This window comes from Mesocricetus auratus, unplaced genomic scaffold (assembly GCF_017639785.1).
Source record: "Mesocricetus auratus isolate SY011 unplaced genomic scaffold, BCM_Maur_2.0 Super-Scaffold_4256, whole genome shotgun sequence".
Lineage (NCBI taxonomy): Eukaryota > Metazoa > Chordata > Mammalia > Rodentia > Cricetidae > Mesocricetus > Mesocricetus auratus.
The window spans coordinates 19,954,355-19,976,411 of NW_024429182.1; the positions used below are offsets into that span (position 1 = coordinate 19,954,355).

General features: G+C 37.9%; 1 protein-coding gene across 10 annotated transcripts in view; it reads right to left on the reverse strand.

Annotated features, from left to right (window-relative positions):
• Lcor (ligand dependent nuclear receptor corepressor) overlaps positions 1 to 22,057 on the reverse strand; it is a 115,066-nt gene that overhangs the window by 37,461 nt on the left and 55,548 nt on the right. For 6 of the 10 annotated variants that reach the window (XM_040744532.1, XM_040744544.1, XM_021223506.2 and 3 more), the window contains 3 exons: positions 12,009 to 12,141; positions 4,778 to 5,065; positions 1,628 to 1,721 (listed from right to left, as the gene is read on the reverse strand). The exons of 2 other annotated variants lie outside the window; for them this stretch is intronic. In XM_040744532.1, coding sequence (XP_040600466.1) covers positions 1,628 to 1,721; positions 4,778 to 5,015 — 332 coding nt within the window. In that variant the 5' untranslated portion in view covers positions 5,016 to 5,065; positions 12,009 to 12,141. The remainder of the gene's footprint in view (positions 1 to 1,627; positions 1,722 to 4,777; positions 5,066 to 12,008; positions 12,142 to 22,057) is intronic. 2 more of the 10 variants (XM_021223569.2, XM_040744552.1) reach the window with 2 other exon arrangements.

Below are 22,057 nucleotides of genomic sequence, written 5' to 3' on the forward strand. Positions count from 1 at the left end.
CTGTGCCCCCTGCTTCTTTTCTGGGGGAGGGTTTTGTTGTTGTTTTCTCAATGCACCTGGAGCTCACTGATACAAGAGATGGCTGACCAATGACCTACAGACCTTCTGTCTCTGCCCACTCCCTCCCCTGATACGGAGTTACAGACAGGGTTGGTAGCCCTGCCACCTGTGGGTAATAGAGATAAAACTCAGGCATTCATGTGTGTGTGGCAGGCTCTTCAGCAACTGAGCCATCTCCCTGGTCCCTAATTCATAAAGTTTTAATTATTATAACAGAGAAAGATTACTGATTTTAAGACTGGTAGCTGGCAAAGCATTCCTAAGAGGAATGATTCCATCAGTGAAGCCCCAAATTGGAATTTTACAGAAATAAATGATAAATTACATTTCCCCCGGATTTTACAGACCATTGCCACCATCAACAAGGTTAACACTGAATATTCAACTAAAAGACGGGCAGTATTGCTGATGAATTATCTTCCATGAAATAAAACCAAGTAGAAAACATTTCCCACTCAGAGGATAAACACAGCAGCTTAAGTAATACAGAACACGAATCTGGCAGCCAGATTTAAGTGAATCTTCAACAAATGATTCACTTACGGAAAATGCTTGGGCTTCTACCAGGAACGTTCTTACACAATTCAAGTGGTATTTGGTACTGAAAAGGGACCCCGATCGATAACTTGGGCTCATGCTGGATTATATTTACTATATGCACAAGGAATTCTGAAAAGAGCTTGTATTAAACCATAAGAAAAGAGATTAGTATTTTAGACTAAATACAGTGGGAGGGAAGGAAGATAATGGAATTTAGGAGAAAACAGGGAATTTTATAAAGAAGAATCCTTTAGTTTGAAAGTAGTAAATAGTAGGGTGGAAAAAGTCCATTTAGTGCCTAGTTATTCCTTTCGTGTCCAAAACACTCCTCATAGAAACAGTATTAAAAAGTTTAAGGCATACACTATTAGCTAATTTAAACTCGCCAACATAATATCTAGAAGGTATTACAATTTCCTACTATGGTGTCTAAATATTTATTAATATCTACTTTATCAAAATGGTTACTAGATACACATCATGAGAATTATGTAATTCCTACACTATAAAATAAGTAGTCACAGAATTCACTGTGGGTCTAAGAGTTATCAAACTGAGCATATAATAATGTTTGGCAACATAAGATGGTTACTCACCTATCTACAACATTTTATTAAAAACAAAATCACATACAATTACATTTTTTGAACTGCCATGAAATTAAAACTGCAGTTCATCAAATCAACAGCCAATAAAACCAAAACCAAACAAAAATAAACCCACACTTCACTGGGGATGCCAAAAGAAACACTGGAGCCAAATTTTCATTCAACAACTTTGACACACATTAACACTCTCTTCACTTACACACTTTGCAATAATCTAGCACAGGTTCTACACTCCAAAACACTGACAAAAGGCCCAAAGATACACTTTGCCTTCATTGATAAACTGAGCCATTTTATGAACAGCTCACCTGCAAGATCATTAAGCTGAAGGGTAAGTTTTTATAATGCTCAGGGAAAACTGACTGAATCGCCTTTGGTAAATTATCTAACTGTGGAAGGCTATAAATGTTTTCCCTTACCCGTTCCCTTGAGTACTGGAGCAGCCTGAAGAATGGCTCAGGGAAGTGCTACTAGCACATGGACTTTTCTTAGTAGATAAATCAAGTACACCGTCTGTAGAGACACAAAGAAATAACTGACGACATTAAGAACTGAAACAACTGTGAACTGTATACACTAAAAACTAGGAAATAAGCCTAGGAACATTGGTCACACTGAAGTATTATATTCAATTTAAAAAAATCAAGGAAGTTTCTTCCAGAGAAACATAAATTTAGCAAAGCATGTTATAGTATTATACACATAATATGTACATATTTCTCTGGGCTAAATCTCTTGTCAACAGGGCAAAAGAAACTTAAAACATTACAGAAGATGCTAAGGTGCATGAGATAATAGAAACATCAGTTACAAAGCATGGGTTCTGCACTAGAATTCTTATACTTTATTGTCTAAACCTTTATTCCAATGTATGTATATTTTAAAAACCTATATCCACAAATTCCTCAAGATTTATCTACTTTAAACTCCAAAAAGCACATGAACTTCAATGTGGAAAATTTATAATCAAGAAATTATTTGTAAATTGCTTGATTATATTTCATGTGTATACAAGATAATCTGAAGTAATGAATCGCTTAATAGTTTATAATATTTATATATTTTAAGTATTCTGTTGTTGTTGTTTTTGAAGACAGGGTTTCTCTGTAGTTCTGACTGTCCTGGAACTCACTCTGTAGATTAGGCTGGCTTCAAACTCAAAAGATCCGCCTAAGTCTGCCTCCCAAGTGCTAGAATTAAAGGCGTGTACAGTTAGTGCCAACTAACCGTTCTTTTGATACAAAAAAGATACATACTTGAGTTAAATCTTCCTTTAAGAAAGACCCTGCAAATTCAAATTTCAATTGCTAAATATTTTTAAGTGGTATTCAAATTGGGTGAAAAAAAGAAAATGAAATACCTTGATATCATAACTTGAAAGTTTAACCTAAAAACAAGATGTATCACAGATTTGTACATTAATACATAAAATTAAAGACTTTCCTTTCCTCAAAGTTAGTTTTCCTTTTATAGACATAACTTGACAACTGCCAAAGTTGCCATTCTATCCAAAGTTAAGAACAACAATTCAGAGCTTCTGATTTTTATTCTAGCTAGCGGGAAGGAAAGTCTTGATATCTATGTCAACAATAAATCCTGGATAGGATCAACTTAAAACTTGAATTGTAGGACATTTCAGCTTCCCGTTTCAAGTTGTTAGAAATATGCAACTAAGCCTCTAAATTTTAAAGAGTCCAGCCTCACATAATATTTTGTTTTTAGACATCACAAAGCATCTACAAAACTTTTATGTTAAAGAACCAAGTAGCATCTTCTTATTAAATATCTAATACCCAAATGGAGATGTACAAAGTAAATGCGGTCTTAGAATACTTGTAGCTGGACAGCTACTGTAAGCTAGCCTCTACTACTGGCGCTCTACATACCCTCTATGCTGCCACTCTTTTATAAAGCTGAAGCTTTTGATGCAGTATTTAGAGTCAAGAGATTTTAGTGAAAATATCCTTTTGTAGCAACAAAACAGAAAAATGTCAGGCAGTGGTGGTGCATGTCTTTATCCCAGCACTCCCAGAAGGCAGAAGCAGGCAGGAGGATCTCTGTGAGTGAGAGGCCAGCCTGGTCTACAGAATGAGTTTCAGTACATTCAGGGCTACGCAGTGAAACCCATCTTGAGAAAAAAAACCGGTGCACTGATCAGTGTGAACAGAGAGGGCTGGAAGGGTTCCTATATGGGCTGCTCTCAAAACAAGACATTTTGTTTACTGTTCACCATATCCAACAAGGAGAAAAAGGGAGAATAAAAGAAATCCTACTCAAATACATACTTCAATAAGTAAATAACACCAGTCCATAAAGGGGACATCTTTATACATTACTTAAAATAAAGGTCCTTATGAAGAGATTATTTAAAATTTTTTTCTTTCTAAAACTAAAGTTATTTCTTTCCAATAAATCCATACATAACAACATACCTTTTCTGCTATTCTTAAGTTTCGAAGACAATAAAATATTTTTCCTAAGACATCACTAATTATAGTCACTTTAGAAGTTCAAACAGTGCCTCAGTTGCAAAACTGCTGACAGCACATTGTGAGGACACAAAGCAGCAGGGATTTCCCATCTATTTAAAACACACGTGAGAGACACACGAAACGTCTAAACAAAACTGATAACTTCTTAATATTTTCACTGTTTGGGTCCTCAATAGTACTTATTTATTACACTTAACAATCTAAACAGTCTTTTATTTGTAATGCTATTTATATTTTTAAAGACAAGTCTTATGCAGCCCTTGCGGGACTAGTAGACTAGGCTGGCTTTGAACTCATAGAGATCCTCTTGCCTGTGTCTCCCAAGTGCTGGGACTAACAGTGTGTTACCACACCTGGCCTGATATTTTGAAATTACAATACATATTTTACTTATCTTATTTGTAGAGTGTAACATCCAAGTAAAGGGTGTTTTTCAGATATAATACTGGGGATAAATACAGAAATTTGCCTTTTTACATTTTTAAAAATCTGATGTATTATTTTAGAAAGTGAAAACACTTTATATTACTCTTATTTTAATGTTTAAAAATAATTGCCTGACTTGCCTTGCCTGTGTAACTCTATCACAATCACCATCTGCTGATGGGTTCAGACTATAACAATGCTATCTGTACCTCTCTATCACTGAATAGTGAGGACAATTTAAGAAAGACATTATTTTTACTTTTAAGACACAAAGTCTTGAGCTGGAGAGATGGCTCAGTGGATAAGAGCACTGCCTGCTCTTCCAGAGGTCCTGAGTTCAATTCCCAGCAACCACATGGTAGGTCACAACCATATGTAACTGAGATCTGGTACCCTCTTCTGGTCTGCAAGCATATGAGTGGGCAAAACACTATATGCATCCTAAATAAATAATCTTAAAAAAACACTGCCAACTGATATTCCTGCCTCAGCTCATGTAGTTGGGACATACAGGAGCATAGACCCATGACCAGTTAGAATCACATAATATTCTGTCCTACTCTTGTTGCTGGTACCCTATTTGCAATTCTCTTTCTCCCCCAAATTAAAGTCTTCTGATTGGACAGAGGAGATCATGACATTAAACCATACCTTGTTCGCTAGGTTCTGACTGAGACTTTCTGACAGTAAGGTCCAGAGGTGAGTCTTGGTCAGCCATGAGAAGTTTGCTGAGCACGGGGTTCTGAGTAGTTGCAGCCGTGGGAGAGGTGGTGACTGGAGATGCTTTCGGCAGGCTTTGGTTCTTTGTGCTATTGGGCTGGCTGGGGTCCTGAGTAGAGCTATTTTTTGAGGTATATTCAGCAGCAAATTGTTGGATCATTCGCTGCATGATCTCACGGGCCACTAGGGGAATATTGGGGTCGGAGACCCAGGGACTGTCTGTAAACAAAGATTTATTTACTTTTAAAGTGGGACAATGAACTAAGGGGGAAAAAAGACAGCTTTCAAGAAAACACAAAACTTCACTTTAGTGTTTCTTTAAATTAATCTAGCATCCTAACAATTGTATTCACCATTTATTTATATTAATTGGTATACATTTAGATCATAGATTATAGGAAATAAATTTTCATATAAATATTTATAAACAATTTACCCCTAGACTTATGAAATTAAATACAGGGATAGCAAATGGTATCTTTTGGTAAGAATTACTTACCTGGTATGGAAATACCTAAGCCTTCTTTTAGGAAACAGTTACTGTCAACATCTATAGATAATATCAAGTTTTCCCTAAACTATCTCCTCACATCCTTCAAGCAAGGGTTACTGAATCTATGGGTGCTTAATTTACTTCTTATTAATGACTAAAGGAATAACAAGTTTTAAAACATATTTAATTTTAGGATCCAGGATTTAATTTCAAGATCCATGTAAACGATTGCTGGGTACTGTCCCTAGAGTTTCTGATTCAACAGCTTGAGGACGGCTCAAGAAATGGCGTTCCCAACAAGCTGACAGCTGCCGGTGTCTGGGAACCATGGTTTTACAACTCCTAGCTAGGAGTTTAAATGTCACATGAAAATTGAAGACCATATATTTTCTACAAGTTCTTTAAATATAACCTGCCAACATTCGAAGAACAGCTATGAAAGTAATGAAATAAACACCTAAGTAATCAATATTTAGACAATCTTAATTCAAAACAAAGGACACAGGAATTTACCAACTGGAAAGGGTCTTCAAGTTCAAATGGGGTTAAAATGAAATGGGAAACAATCTATGTAAACCTGTCATCCTCACATTTCTATAATTTCCTAGAGACTCCTTCAACTAATTTCTGGATTCCTAATCTTGTCTGGTGTATCAATTATCAACTTACATCTTTACAAGAAGTGTGACATAAATTAGGAAAGTGACCTTAATGTTCTACTGGTATACTGACTCCCCAAGGCCTAGTCAGGGCCTTTACAAGAGTTGGTTTAGCTAGAAAAGTAAGTACGTGTTCCTAAGAGTTTAGAAATGTGAGGAACTCTATCTAGAGGTTGATTTATAAAGTTAAAGAGAATCTGATTTTTTAATTACTATTAAAATATAAAACCTCCACAGTAAGAACACATCATCAAGGCTCCTACCAGATGCCGAAGAACAATACCTGGCACAGAAAATGTTCATGAAGTAAAACTTTTATCTAGAGACTTGCTCTACATGTTTCTACCCACCTAAGCCATATTTAATAACCCCACAGTCTCTCAATAAACACACAGTGTTGCAATCAGTTTAGAAAAAAAGATATTTAATAAAATTGTTTCTATAACTAATTGTAAACTTTTATAATGCTTTAATAAAATATGAGCCATATAATGCCTTCAAAAATATTTTTATTCACCCAATTTTCGCGTGTGTGTGTGTGTGGGGCACTAGTGTCATGGAGGTTAAAGGACAATTTGCAGGAGTCAATTCTTTCATCATGGGAGTCTTAGGGGATCCGACCTGGGCTGTCAGATTTGAGAGCAAAAGCACCCTTATCCACCAAGTCATCTAGGCAGCCCTTTTGAAATTTACTTAATGTATATGTGTGGGTGCCTCTGTGTGTGTGTGTGTGTGTGTGTGTTAGTGTTAAATGAACATTGATATAAATTAACACAAATAAACAAATTACTACCTATGTCTGAATCCTGTATAGGTCAGAGGATCATTGGAACCAGAATTACAAGTAGTTTTGAGCAGCTATGTATATGCCAAGAACTAAACCCATGTCCTTTGCGAAAAGCAGCAAGTGCTCTTAACTGCTGAGCCAGCTCTCCAGCCCCTAACATGGGTAATCTTATTTGTTTATTTTTGAGACAGAGTTTTACTATTTAGCCTGGGATGGTTTGTAGCTAACTATGTAGACCAAGCTGATCAGGAACTCAGCAATCTGACTACTTCTACCACTTCTTGTACCATTAAAGGCAGAAGAATCACACCTGGCTTCCGAATTGTCTGTCTGTCTGTCTGTCTGTCTGTCTCTGTCTCTCTCTATCTCGTGGAGGGGGTGGTTCGAGACAGGGTGTCTCTGTGTGACCCTTGCTGTCCTGGAACTGACTCCATAGACCAGGCTGGCCTCAAACTCAGAGATCCTCCTGCCTCTGCTTTTCAAGTGCTGGGTTTAAAAGTATGTATTAAGACCTATTTCCCCTATATAATCTCTATATAGAATATATAAAGCATTAATATATTATTGGTATATATAAGACATGTTTTTACCTCATGGAAAGCAGGAGAATATATAATAAAGAAGAAAACTGCCAAATAGATGGCAAAATGCAGCAATCTGTGGGATTTCTGTGTTAATTAATAACTATTAAAGAGTTTTGTGATGAGTAAAAGATTTCATGACAAGAGCTATTAAGTTCCACCTTGGATGTTTAAAAGTCAGTATTATATCTTGTCCCTTTAATGAATGAACATCATAGTTGTGAGACAAAATATTCAATGTGTATAACTGACATTGTTGCAATTTAAAGTTTTCTATATTCTAAGAGTTTCTTGAATGTATTCATTCTTTGATTTATTTAAAGCATTCTGTAATTGTGATCATACTTAGGGAAACACAACTAAGTTAAGTAAAAACAATCATCAGATGCAAGAAGGAGAACCTACAGATACACATGTAACTGTTATAGCACAGCACAGCTTTTATCCCAGCACTCTGGAGGCTGAGGCAAGCTGTTTTCCATAAACTGGAGACCAGGCTGGTCTACATAGTGAACTCTAACAGAGTCAGAGCTACACTGGGACCCTGTCTCCAAACACAAACACACAAACACACAAACACACACACACACACACACACACACACCCTCTTGTACAGCACAGCCAGTGGTATATTTCAAAATGCAAATATTATTTTAAAAATTGTTAAACAAATCTTTCTTTGAGATAAGATGCAGCCCCTGCCTCATAGCCCTAGCTGCGCTGGAACTTACTGTGTAGATAAATCTGGCCTTGAACTCACAGAGATCCATTTGCCTTTGCCTCCCAAATGCTAAAGGGCTATCACAAGCTGGCCGAATTATCAAAACTTTTAACACAGGTAACAAAGCAGGCTGAAAAAGAACATGATTATGATAACTATGAGTGGTATATATAGTGAGTTCTCTTCTTAGGACTTGTTATATAGGTCCAATCACAAAGACTACTTTTACCGCATGTATATTCCTACTTAGCTGTACAAAAGTCCTACATAATTACTTAAAATACACAATTTACAACCCTTGGACAAACTAAATCCAAGCACCACAACTAAAGGCTAAACATGGTAAACATTAAAATCTGAACCGCAAAATGCTCTGAAAGTCCAATCTTTCAAGTGTTCACATGAGATTCAAAAATGTTTGAATTTTGGATTTTCTGATTAGAGCTCAACTGGTAAAGTCCACACAAAGATTCCAATATCTGAAGCTTAAAAACACTTTCACACTCTTTGCATTTAGGATACGAGAAAGCCAATCTCCAGTTATACAAACTATTCTCTTTGGAAAAACTTCATTGCCATCGTCCTGGATAACTGTCTATTTTTGACATTACAGCATGCAAATGTCCATCTCTGAGATAATTTCATGAAGATTAATAAAATACCTATAAAGTAACAATATTGACATATAAAGCAAAGAGAAAGAACTTCTAGTTCCAACGTTTCTTTTTCTAAGCACCTCATACCAGTGTACAACCAATATACAAATAACTGAAGTTTCATACAAATTTGATCTCTTGAAATCCTAAAATCAATTCTAAGGTAAGAATTCCTATAGTAAACAGTATGAACCAACAACTTATAAGAACTTCAATAAAAGTTAGTCTTTTAGGACAAAGGCATGGAACTAAGCAGCGTAGAATGTCACTGAAGTGATCTACTAAGTCAATGCTTCCTAACCAAGAAATAGGTAGGAAATGTACACTGGGGAGAAAGCTGCTGTATTTAGTTTATAAGGCTGTATACAAACCAAGTATGCTGTATACACTCTAGTGGAGAACAACTCCAAATGTATTTGTATAATAGGATGCTACTTGCTTACACCTTAAATATCAATCTCCCAACCCTTTTTTTTGAGACAAGGTCTCACTATGTAGCCCTGATGGCAGGTAACTCGTAATGGAGACCAGGTTGTCTTGGAACTCTAAGACATTAGCCTGCTGAGATTAAAGGAGGATACCACACCTGACAATGCGAATTCCTTTTCTAAAACAATCAAATATTCATAAAATTACTTTTTAAAAAAAACCCTAACTTTGAAAGACTCATTTGGGAGATTTATGTCAGAGTACCAGTGAGTATTAAAGGTAAGTGGTGGCATGCTTAAAAACTGATGTGTCTAGGAATTTGATAGAACAAGGAAAATACAAAAACATGTATCTCTCCCCAAACAATAAACTTAGTTGAGGAATACCCTAAGTTTACAGGACATCTCACCTCAGTAATAATGTTCTCAAAACACTGACCACACTAAGCAGGACAACTGGTATCCAACAGTAACTACCTAACCCTGACTCCTACTTCACACTTCCAGTGCACTGTCAACCCTGAGGAGGAATTCGTGATATAAGGGATCAGTGGACATATGAACGCACTAAAGGAAATGGGCTCTCTGGGTCAGCTGAGGGTTAAATGTAACCACGATAATCAGTAGTACCAAGAACTCCTTTTTTCCTTCCCATTCCAGTTGGCCTAAAACTGAAGAACTTCCCACCCAGTGTCCCAACTGCATGGATTAAAGTGTGCACTACTATGTCTACCTTATGGGAAACATTTTTAGAAACAATCATAATCACCTCTGTCTTAGGAGGAGAAGGAATGTGTAATTAAGGAACAGAAATTAACCCAGAAAAAAATTACTGAAGGGGAAGACTCTACTGGACATAGTGGCACACAACTTTAAACCCTGCATTTGGGAGATGGAGGCAGGAGGATCTCCTGTGAATTCTAGGTTAGACAGTAGTACATACTGAGACCCTGTTGAAAGGAAAGAGAGGGGGGAAGGGAGGGAGGGAGACAAGGATTGGGAGAGGGATGAGGGAGGGGCAGACAGAAGGAAGGGAGGGGGAGAGGAGAGAGGGAGGGAGGGAGGGAGGGAGGGAGGGAGGGAGGGAGGGAGGGAGGGAGGGAGGGAGGGAGAGAGAGAGAGAGAGAGAGAGAGAGAGAGAGAGAGAGAGAGAGAGAGAGAGAGAGAGAGAGAGAGAGAGAGAGAGACTGAGAGACTCCTCACTAATTTAAACAAGATCATAAAGAGGTTATGCAGATAAAGAAAAGAACTGAAGCTGGGTGTAGTAATACACACCTTTAATCCCAGCACTGGGGAGGCAGAAGCAGGTAAGTTCCAGGACAACCTGATCTACAGAGTGAGTCCAGGACGGACAGAGCTACATAGTGAGACCCTGAAGGAGGTATGGCATGGGGCAGGGGACAGAGATAGGGTGGGCCACAATAGATGGACAGACTGACAACAACATGAGAAGACAAGACAGAAAGAAAAGGGTTGGAGAGATGGCTCCATGATTAAGAGTATTTGTTCGCTGGGCGGTGGTGGCGCACACCTTTAATCCCAGTACTCAGGAGGCAGAGGCAGGCGGACCTCTGTGAGTTCGAGGCCGGGCTGGACCGATAGCCTCCAAAATAATACAGAGAAACCCTGTCTTGTAAAAACCAAAAAAACAAACAAACAAACAAACAAAACAAACAAACAAAAAAAAAAAAACAAAAAAACAAGAGTAGTTGTTCTTGCAGGGAATTGGGATTTGATTTCCAGCACCCACATGATAGCAATTATCTATAATTCTATTTCCAGGGTATGGAGCCTTTAAGAGCACCAAGCATACATGCATGCAAGCAACCAGGAAAAACATTCATATGCAAAATAAAATGAATACTTTGAAAGGTTTTTTTTGAGACATAGAAGAACTGACTCTCTCGAAGAATTCCTAAGCCTCAAGACTGCATGCCTCTTTTTGACGTTGCAATGCTGTAATCAAATCAATTGCAAAAAAATTTTAATCTCATAATGTCCTAAGCTATGTTTACAATTTTGTGTTAGACCACATTCACAGTTATCCTCTGCTACATGCAGTCTGAGAGTTATGGGTTGGACAAAGCTGTGAGACTGTTTTTCAAAGCCAATATAAAACAAGCTTCCTTAAGGAAAAGGATGTGTTGCAAATACTAGAGGGAGTTATTAAAATCTAAACAAAATGTAAGCAAGAAAGTTTTATTAGTATACAGTTTCCTACTTAGTAAGTTAAAAAACAATTCAGCAAAATGAGATTCTGTCAGTGAGGCTGGAGCAATGACTCTGAGGTTAGAAGCGCTTGTTGCTCTTGGAAAAGTTCCAGATTTAGTTCCCAGTACCCAAAGGACTCACAACCCCCAAAACTCCAGCTCCAAGGGATCTGATGCCCTCCCCTATCTAAGGGAACAACAAGCACACACATGGTGCAGATATGCACATATAAGTAAAATACTCACACACACTTATGAAATAAAAATAAAGATATTTTGAAAGACTGAATCATTGCTTACAATACAACTCTAAGATTCAACTACATTTTCACTTCAAATGAAATTTCAGGTCAGATTTTCAATTTGCAGAACTGGTTTTTGTACTTGTTAAGGATTTAATCAGTGCATTTTATATTTCTAAAACTGTCTAACAAATTGCAGAGTTTCACAATAAATTTCTAAACTATTTATAAACTATTAGAGAGGGCAACAGGTTGTCTTAACTTTATTCCAAATTTAATGTGATAAAGGAATTGACAAATGTTCTAAGAGTAACTTAAAATGACACTAAAATTATGGAGATTAATATAAGACAAGCAGGCTGTGTTGTGTGCCACTGAAACCAACCTTTTCTATAAAAGACTGCATTGAGGAACTCTTCTGCTTGTCTCTGGAGTCGAGTGACTTTTGCGTGCTCTTGTTTAAGAAAAGCTTCTTGCCCAGCTCCGGAAGCTGGTTCATCCAGACCGACTAAGTGTCCCTGCAAAATATCGCGTGAAATGTTTGTACAAAAATCTCTCCCCATTAAAAAATATCCAAAGCACAGATGCATAAAGACCAGTGTTATTAGTCAATAAGACAAACAGTTAACAACTAAAATATTTAGAAACTTTTCATCTGTTTAAATACTTAAAACTTTAATTCTGTTCCTAAATAACTGTATTGTAATAGTAGCCCTCAGATATTAATGGATTGTTAAATTGATAAATAAGTCAAAACTAGCACTATGATAGTGAACCACACACCACCTGCTCCAAGTACATTTCAGTATTTTAGTTATGGTATATATGTGCTTGAACATAACATACATGAAAGAGGATAGGGATTAAAAGTTTCCAAATTGCTGCAATCAACTTATTACAGAGACTCCCAACATTACTTCATTTCAAGGCAACTGGGACACTGGTAAGCTGACAGTGCTCTGACAGTACTAGACATCCAGTCTTGGCAAACAGGAGACCAGAACAATGACAGTGACCACAGAAAATAAAATAGAGAAATACACAGTATACCTTCTAGGCATCCTTTAAATCCTGTGTTCGCATTCCTTCCACACCACTGCAGTGTTTAAACTTACACATTTACTTTAGCCACAGACTACTTAAAGAGCTTTCTAACAAGAAAGGTCATACGTCACACAATAAAATGTGCATAAGAATTGAGAGCACATTATAACTCACAAATGCCTCCAAGATTTAAAATACAGACACTAATGTTTGCAACCACTTCCTTTAACTTCTCCATTATAATTATAATACCTATTTGTTTCACAGTTAAGCTCTTTCATCAAGATATAAAACAATGACACAACTCACCCATGCAATGTAAAACCCAATGGATTTCATTCATATCTATAAATTGTTACTATCACAATGTGAATATCTGTATCCCATTAACACTCAAACTCCATTCCCCTGCTTACACCCAGCCCTAAACAGCAAGTTATACTTTACTTCATCTCTGAAGATATGCCTATTGTGGCCATTTCATCTAAATGGAGCCTTTAATATTTTTGGGGGTGGAGTGGGGGTGACATTTTCTCCTAAAATATAATTTCAAGGTTCATCTGTATCATGGCAGATGTTGGCATTTCCTTTTATTGCTAAATTTATTGCTATACCACATCTTATCCATTTAACAGCTGATGAGTATTTGGATACTTTCCACTTTTCCACTATCATATAAGTAATGAGAGTATTAAGTACTCAAGTTTTTGTGTGGATGCCTATTTCATCTTTTTAGCTATACAGTTAAGAGGTAATTTCTGGATCATATGCTAACTATGTTTAGCATTTGAAGAAGTATCAAAGTAGCTGTACCACTTTATACTCACAACAAAAATGTATGGAGTTTCCAAGTTTCCCATGTAGCCATGAATACTTTTTTAAAAAATTATCCATCTGTGGTAGTTTGAATGTAATTGGACTCATAATCTCATGAGGAGAGGTACTATTAGAAGGTGTGGCTTTGCTGGAGTGGCCATGTCCTTGTTGGAGAAAGTGTGTCACTGTGGGGGCAGGCTTTGAGGTTTCCTATGCTCAGGATACTGTCCAGTGTGTCTCAGTCGATTTCTTGCTGCCTACAAGATGTAGGGCTCTCAGCTACTTCTCCAGCAACACATATACCAGCATGCTGCCATGCTCCCTACTATGATAATGAACTGAACCTCTGAAACTTTAAGTGAGCCACCCCAATTAAATGGTTTCCTTTGTAATAGTTGCTGTGGCTATTGTTTCTCTTCATAGCAATGAGACCCTAACTAAGACAACACTCTAAGAGAAAAGTACTATGTGTGTCATACTCTGACTTAGGTTTCTGTCACATGATGTCAAACCTTTTCTGTCTTCTTTGGTCATCTGAAAACATCTTTGAAGATTGAGATTATCTGCTCGTACTTTAATTAGACTATGTTTTTATAATTAAGAGTTCTTGACATATTCTATGTCTATTATTAGGCATATAAAAGTATTTTCTCCATATTCTGTGAGTTTTCTTAATGCCACTGTTTGTAGCAAATTAAGTATTTGTGGGCATGTGTATATGCTTATTTTAGCAGTAGAGGATCTAACCTAGCACCTCACACATGCTGGCAAAATGTTCTATCACCCCCACCTCTCTTTTTCTTGTACATATGTACATACACATGGAAACCAGAAGTGGATGTCAGAGTCCCTGGGGCATTAGGCACAAAATGATACATAACATGCAGGCAAAACATCAATACATACTCTATATAGCACAAGGTTTTATACCTGTCCCCCATATTTATATGAAATTGGTTGTTTTTAGTTGCCATATTACTCTAATTAGAGCCTCCTAAAATGAAGATGAATGGAAGTACTGATCACAGATAGTACTATGCTGTTCCTCATATTAGGAATACTGTTTCAGTCCTTCAGTATTAAGTACATTTGAAGCAACTTGTGAAAAATTGTACTTTGGTCACACTTTTTTTTTAGTTGCATGATATCTGCCATTTATTTTAGTAAGACACTGAACTACACTAATTAATCTTGGGTTAATAGAATAACCTTCCAACCCTGAGGTAAATCTCACAAGATAATGGTATATTTGAGCTTTACATGCTGCTAGATGCTGAGGAGTCTTCATTGTTGTTATCCCTGATATTCTGTAGTCTGTGATATTTCTGCTTGGTTTGGTATGGGTAATAATAGAGGGGGGAGGTCTTCCTTCCCATCCTTTGGAAAAGTTAGTTAAGAATTAGTATTAATAACTTAAATATATGGTAAGACCAGAATCCATAGTTTTTCTTTGATAATTTTCTGAAGATTTATTTTTATCTACACAAGTGTTTGCCCATGCAACTCAGAAGGCAGCATCAGATCTTCTGGATCTGGAGTTACAAATTGTTGTGAACCACTCTGTGAATACTGGGAACCAAACCTGGGTCTTCTGAAAGAACAGTCAATGCTATCTTTCCAACCTCCAGACTACAGGTATGCGCGGAATAATCCTTTTGGACACTATCAAGATTTGTCACTCAAATTAGCATAATAAAAAATACTGACTGGCCTATACCTGGGCAGGAGAGATTGGGCTGGAGAGCAAGACAAGGAGAATTTCTGGGAAGAAGGGTAGAGTCAGGAGAGTCACTAGAGAGACACAGAGGAAGTAGGACATGTACGAAATGAGGTTAACAAGCCATGAACATGTGGCAGAACTTAGATAAGGAATGGGCTAATTTCACTTTTAAGAGCTAGTTAGTAATAAGCCTGAGCTATCGACTAAGCACATTCATAATTAATATAGTCTCTGTGTCAGTTATCTGGGAACTGGCAGATGGGAAAGTAAAGTCCACCTCCAAATGCACCCAATGTCCCAGGGTCACATACATCCACGGACAGCCTGAGAACGCTTTTTTTTTTTAAAGTTCTAAAAGCACAGAAACAGTGCTTCCTAGTCTCAAGTCTCTCAAACCACCAGCAGTACCAGGATGTGTCTCCCAGCAGCTGTCTGGAGGGAGAGTCAGTCACCTGCTGCCATGCACTACTGCCATGCACTAAGCTACACCTGTGGTGGCTGACACAGAAGTTCAAAATTTGTCTCACGTGATTAAAACAATACTGATGCTCAGGAAAGACAGATCACAACAGGAAAAACCTCTAAACAAGTTACAGTATGTTTAAACTTATATATAAGCTTGAGAGACACGAGAAGGTATAAAAAAGAAATATATAATTTCAAAATAATAAGTCCCTAAAAAGGGAGTAAAGTAATTAAAAAAATCAAAATCCATGAAATAGATGGTATCACTATGTAGTTTTCAAAATACTGTTTGTTACTGTGTTGTCTTTGAATTTTTTTTAATTGCTGAAGAAGGATCGACAGCTGTTTAAGACACATTGGATTATAAAAACTGCTAGATTAAAACAACCTATATATTTTTAAAAAAACAAATTGGCTTCAAATTGGAAGTCAAAAGATATGCTACTTTGGTGAATAGGTTATGCTTTTGCTTTCCATACAAAATGAGAAGCTGTGGATTCATTCCAGGTTAAGGACGATCAGGTTTGATTTGAAAAGACCCCATGAAAATCCTGACTACAAGCATAAGGAAATAAACCTGGAAGAACCACAAGATACGTGATGTATATTTTACTTGCTCAAACATAAAAGAAAAGAAAAAAATCATATTTGGCTAACTTGTGTTCAAAACACTGTCTACATTTGTATTAATACACATATCTATGTTACCCTTAAAATTGTGTACTGCTGGCTGAGATGACCCAGCCTCACAGAGTACTGCAGCCAATACGTAACAATTATCCTGATTGTCTCAAGGTTCCCCCAAATATTACCAGGGCACACAACAACAGGAAGTAGTCTAAAGCATGATGACCACATTCCCAAAGGATGTATTATAGATATTTATTATCATTTAAGTTGGGAATGGTCAGGAAAAAGGCTGAACAAAAGAGTACATTCAGGAATTTCTTTCTGAAAAGAAAAAGGGGGACCAGAAATTACAGGATAAAAGGGCAGATTATTAAATATACTTTTAAACTTAAAAAGCAACTACTAGTCTTAAATATTTCACCATGGGATGGATTTTGGTATGTTGATACAAATTTAAAGTTAACTTTGTTATACTGTATACATGTTTCTACTCTTGTTTGGGGTATTATGTTTACGTAGCTCATTTAAAATACAATGTATACTGAATAATAGTCATCTATAATAGTCAAACTTAGTATTAGTTATGTGTGGTGAGAGACCTGCACCGCTAACCACGCCCCCTCAGGTGTGGTCACAGGTACATAGTAGGGACAGGAGATAAGAGCTTCGGGAGGGGAGGTGTCTCTCTCTTGGGGCTCGATAATAATTGGAGATCAGAGAGTGCTGACCCCAGATCTTGGCTTCTCATGTAGTGACTTTTCCCTCTCAAATATAGTACGATCCCCCAATTCCAGCATCCTTGGCGTGACTACTTTCTCATCTACATCTAGTATCTTAGAAGTGGAATATTCACCGGACTTGATTCGAGCGCTAAGGTGAGTACTCCCTGCTGGGACAACTGCTGGCCCCAATCCCTCCACTGTATGCTTCGGTGCAGTACCAAAAAACAACAGCCTCCTTGTTCCCGTACCCTTTTGCTCTTTGTGCCTGCTCACGCAGCTCCAGGGTCCCATCGCTGCTGGTCATCTGCCTCTTCCACCTCCCACTGCCTTCTCTGCCATGGGGCCTCCTGGGTTGCAAGGAGTTTCCCAACTCATCTGGCTCTCCCCGGTCCCATCGCTTCCTGCCACCTATGTGGCTTGCTGAACGAGTGCCACCCCAGCCAGGTTGCGACGCCACTACCGCTGCTGCCGCCCCCACTGCCTCCTCTGGCTCCTGCCAGGAGAGCAGCGCAGGACTGCGCACATTACCGGAAAGCTGGGCCGCACCTGGCTTGTTCCCTTTTCCATCCATAACGTGTCGTAGCCATTTTCTACCCACAGGTCTCAGCAATCTACACAGAAATTTCCCACCCCCAAAACTGTTCAATAATTTTCTGTACAAGCTGCTTAGATTTTTTTCAGATATTATTGGAAGTAAGTATCGGTTGCGGCCGGGCTGTGTTTGGCCGTACACCTGTGCCACCTGCGGGCCAAGCATAGTAATTGCAGGTAAAATTCCTCTCCTGAACCCTAGTTAATTGGAGGGTAAGTCTTGCAATCTGGTACCTTAAACTGATGATAAGATTACCTACTTTATACCATGGCAGTTAATCAGAACGTTACGGATCTCATTCCTTATTTCATGAATAACATCCTGGGAGAGAATTATGACATGCTCCAAATGTATTTGTGTCTGATGCTAAAGAGTAGCTTCATAATACATATGATAGCATGGAATAGATGCATTAATTACAGGGATGAAATCAGGGAAATTGTTCAAACAACTGAAAAATTGGAGTCAAAAATTTGAATTCTTCAGGTCAATGGGGAAATGGCTAACAAAGCAGATACCTTGGAACTTAAACTTAACAACTTACAGGAAAGAATTGATTCCATGTCCACTGCCCTAATGGTCAAAACAGAATACATCCAGGAGGATAATATCAGGCTGTCAGAAACAATTCATTCCATGTCTGATGACTTGACTAATAAATTCAAAGGCTAGAACACCAGATTGTTGAACTTACTGAAACAATTCATTCCATGTCTGAGGACAATAACCTGCTAGCAAATAGAACACTGTTCATGGAAGGTAACGTACATGCCATTCAGACAATATATAAGAATGAGAATACTGATGCTTGAAATTGCCTATAGATATTGAATCCAAGAAACAGACGGACTCTATGAGATCTTTAGAAAAAATTTTGACCCAGGAAATTCAATCACTCAGAGAAACAATGGTCACTAGGCTACATGCCTTACACAACCTTCAACCTGATACATCAGATTCAGATGTACTAGCAACAGGTCATGACAGAGGTTTACTTACATCTCTCAGATGCTAGGAAGATCTTCCTAAGGTTGTTATGTCATTTCCTATGGTCTTCCCAGTATCTATGACGGAAAAAACAAGCAACAAAGAGGCATCCTAATGGTTCTGTTGCTTATCAGTGGGAACCAATACAGATGAAGGACATTAAGGAGATCAAATAAGCCGTTGTGTATTATACTATTCAGACTCCTTAAGTCAGGGAGTTACTGAATTCTTGGGTGAGTATGAATAGGGTGACCCCAAAGGATTGGAGTCAACTGATTTCATCTGTGCTAGAAAATTCATCTTAAATACAATGGAATGGCTTTATGGAGGGTGGAAGACAAGGCTCTCGAGCTTCAAGGCCTAAGAAAGGTTATAAAGCTCCCTAAGATAAAATTCTTGATGAGGGTGCTTATGCTGACCCACAGGTCCAGGCTGAATATGAAAAACACATCTTGTCTTCATGCCATACAACAGGCCTGGATGCTTTGAATATAAGGTTCATTAACCAGGAGATAAGATAGAACTTCACACCAAAGTAGCACAGAGTATAAGAGAAAGGTTCACTGCATTTTTGGAAAGACTGACCAGAGCAGTAGAACTGCAGGCAACTGACCCAGATTCTAGAATTCTTACAGAATTTTTAGCTTATGAGAATGCAAATCCACAATGCAAACAGGTGCTTTGGACATCAAAAATCAGATTAGCACCATTCGACGAATGGTCTTGCATACTGGGTATAAAGATCAAGATACAGCTTGGGTAGGAGAGGCGATTTCTAAAGGTTTGAAGAGGTGCCAAGATGCCAATTGTTTTAATTGCAAGGAGAAAGAAACTTGGGTAGGAGAAGCAATCTCCAGAAGTTGAAAAAGACATTGAAATATCAGATGTTTTAACTGTGGTAGAATTGGACATCTGAGAAGACACTGTAGGCAAAGCATTCCTAGAGGTAATGCTTCTCCTATGAATGAATGATTCAAACAGAAAGCCTCAGCCTTCTAGATTATGTAGGAGATGCACGGAAGCAATGAATGTAGGCTGACCACAAACAAGGTAACCTTTTAAAATCGGGAAACTCCTTGAGGGGCCTTTAGAAAGCGCCCATGTCAAAAGTGGTCTAGTCGTTCCAAATCACTGTGGACAACAGTCTCTCTCAGGACAATTAGAAAATCTACTGCCTATTGTAAAGAATAATACTGTTTGGGATGATAGATTAGCTACTAAGGATGAACCAATCTTTACTGAAGGAAACAAAAAATGTATATTTTGGCAAACTTCTATACAGGATCACAAACCCAAATTGCCAGCAAAATAAAGTAAGGTCTTTATTGGCCTTGTGGACATTGGAACTGATGTCACCATCATAACCCAAAAGTCATGGCCCTCAAGATGGCCCCTACAAGAAGTAAACATTCAATTCTTAGGGATTGGAACCCTATCCCAAGTACAACAAAGCATGAGATGGGTTGACTGTTTAGGGCCAGAAGGAAAAAGAGGAAGACTGAGGCTATATGTCACAGACATCACTATAAATCTCTGGGGTCATGACCTATTGCAACAATGAAATGACCAGAACAACATTCCTCCTATATCAGATATAAATCATAAACAAGCTCTTAGTGGTTGAAAAAATATTGTTTAAGACGCTAGAGAAAACAGATGACAGACATACAGGCTATACAGAAACAGGAAGTTACTGCCAAACCTACAAAGCGTGGTCACAGGTACATAGTAGGGACGGGATATAAGAGCTTGGGGAGAGGAGGTGTCTCTCTCTTGGGGCTCGATAGTGATTGGAGATCAGAGTGTGCTAGCCCCAGTTCTCAGCTTCTCATGTAGTGAATTTTCCCTCTCAAATAAAGATAATACAATCCCCAATTCCAGTATCCTTGGCTTGGCTAGTTTCTCATCTACAGGTTATGTTTTCAAGGTCATACACAGATATGTGTAGATGGTCTTCAAATATTTCAAAGGCCTATAGAATATGGCATTTAATTATGCCTAATAACCTAAGGCTTTTCAAGATGCTCCTCACAGCATAAATCCACGTCAGAAAGGATGATGGGCATTGGAAGAACCTCTAAATGGCAAAAGCTAGCCATTTGGAAAAAATACTTCCCTTGCCTCAACTGCTGACAATATACTGTCCAAACTGGACCAGTAAGATGCAAACGAAATTGACTGCTAAACTTTGCCAACATAAGATAATACAGTCCTTCAAATTTTCAGAGAAGTCTCACAGATATTCTAGGCCTATAGGCTAAAGATGGATGCCCCAATGTTATATACAGGAACTTAGAGTAACTGTCCAGGCAGCCATAGGTCCCTGTCATTAGGTAACATTTCACCCTTCTGGGGTCTTAGTTGAAGACTAGACAGTCAAACTTAGTTTTCCTTAGTTACGATAGAAGATAAATTTGGTATTAAAATTTGGAGTCACAAAGATAAAATAGACAATAGAATATTTTCTATAATTTTGTCAAATACAAATTAGATATTGTAACTGTAATTCTTACTTGATGACTGTTCTTGTAATATATAATTTTAAAGTCAAAACCTCCCCCATCCCCTTTTCTTTCTTGAGACATAGTTTCTATGTGTAGCTTTGGAGATCAGGCTGGCCTCAAACATACAACGATCTGCCTATCTTTGCCTCCCAAGTGGTAGGATTAAAGGTTGGCGACACCACTGCCTAGCTAAAACCTTCCTTTTTAATTAGACAAAAAGGGAAAATGAGGACTATTCCTATGAAACATCTGCCAACAGGTGTATTTAGTTTTTTCCTTTTAATTGCCAATTTAATCTCTTAATTTTTTCTAAGTTCATTTCCAAGGGCTGCTTTAACATAATACCATAAGGCTCAAACTGCAGAGGTTAATTCTCACAGTCCTGAAATCTACTTGTCCAAAATCCTAGTGATTGTAGATTTCTTTCCTTTCTGAAGTTCTAAAGCCCTTGGATATTTGCTTCTACCTTCTGGTGATTGCTAACAACCTTTGGCATTCTCAGGCTTATGATGTTGTAACCAAGCATCTGCTTCTATCTTTATACATTCTTTTCTCTCTGTGTGCTTGTCTGTCCCTTCAAGACTCTGTCCTTACTTATAAAGACACCAAGTCATTGGATTCAGTGACCATACAAACCTATTATCACTTAATTTTAATTTGACTATATTAAGACTCCAAAGGTCTAGTTTTCAAATAAAGTCACACTCGTTACTACCATCAGTTACTATGCTTTTTCAACACAACTTTTTTGGGGGGAGCACAATTCAACTCATAATACAGATCTATTCAAATGTCTTTTTGTTCTGTTTGTTGTTGTTATTGTTATTGTTTTGTGAGATAGGGTTTCTCTGTGTAACAGCCCTAACTGTCTTAGAACTCTCTGTAGTCCAGTATGGTCTTGAACTCACAGAGATACACCTGCCTCTGCCTCCCGAGTACTGGGATTAAAGACTT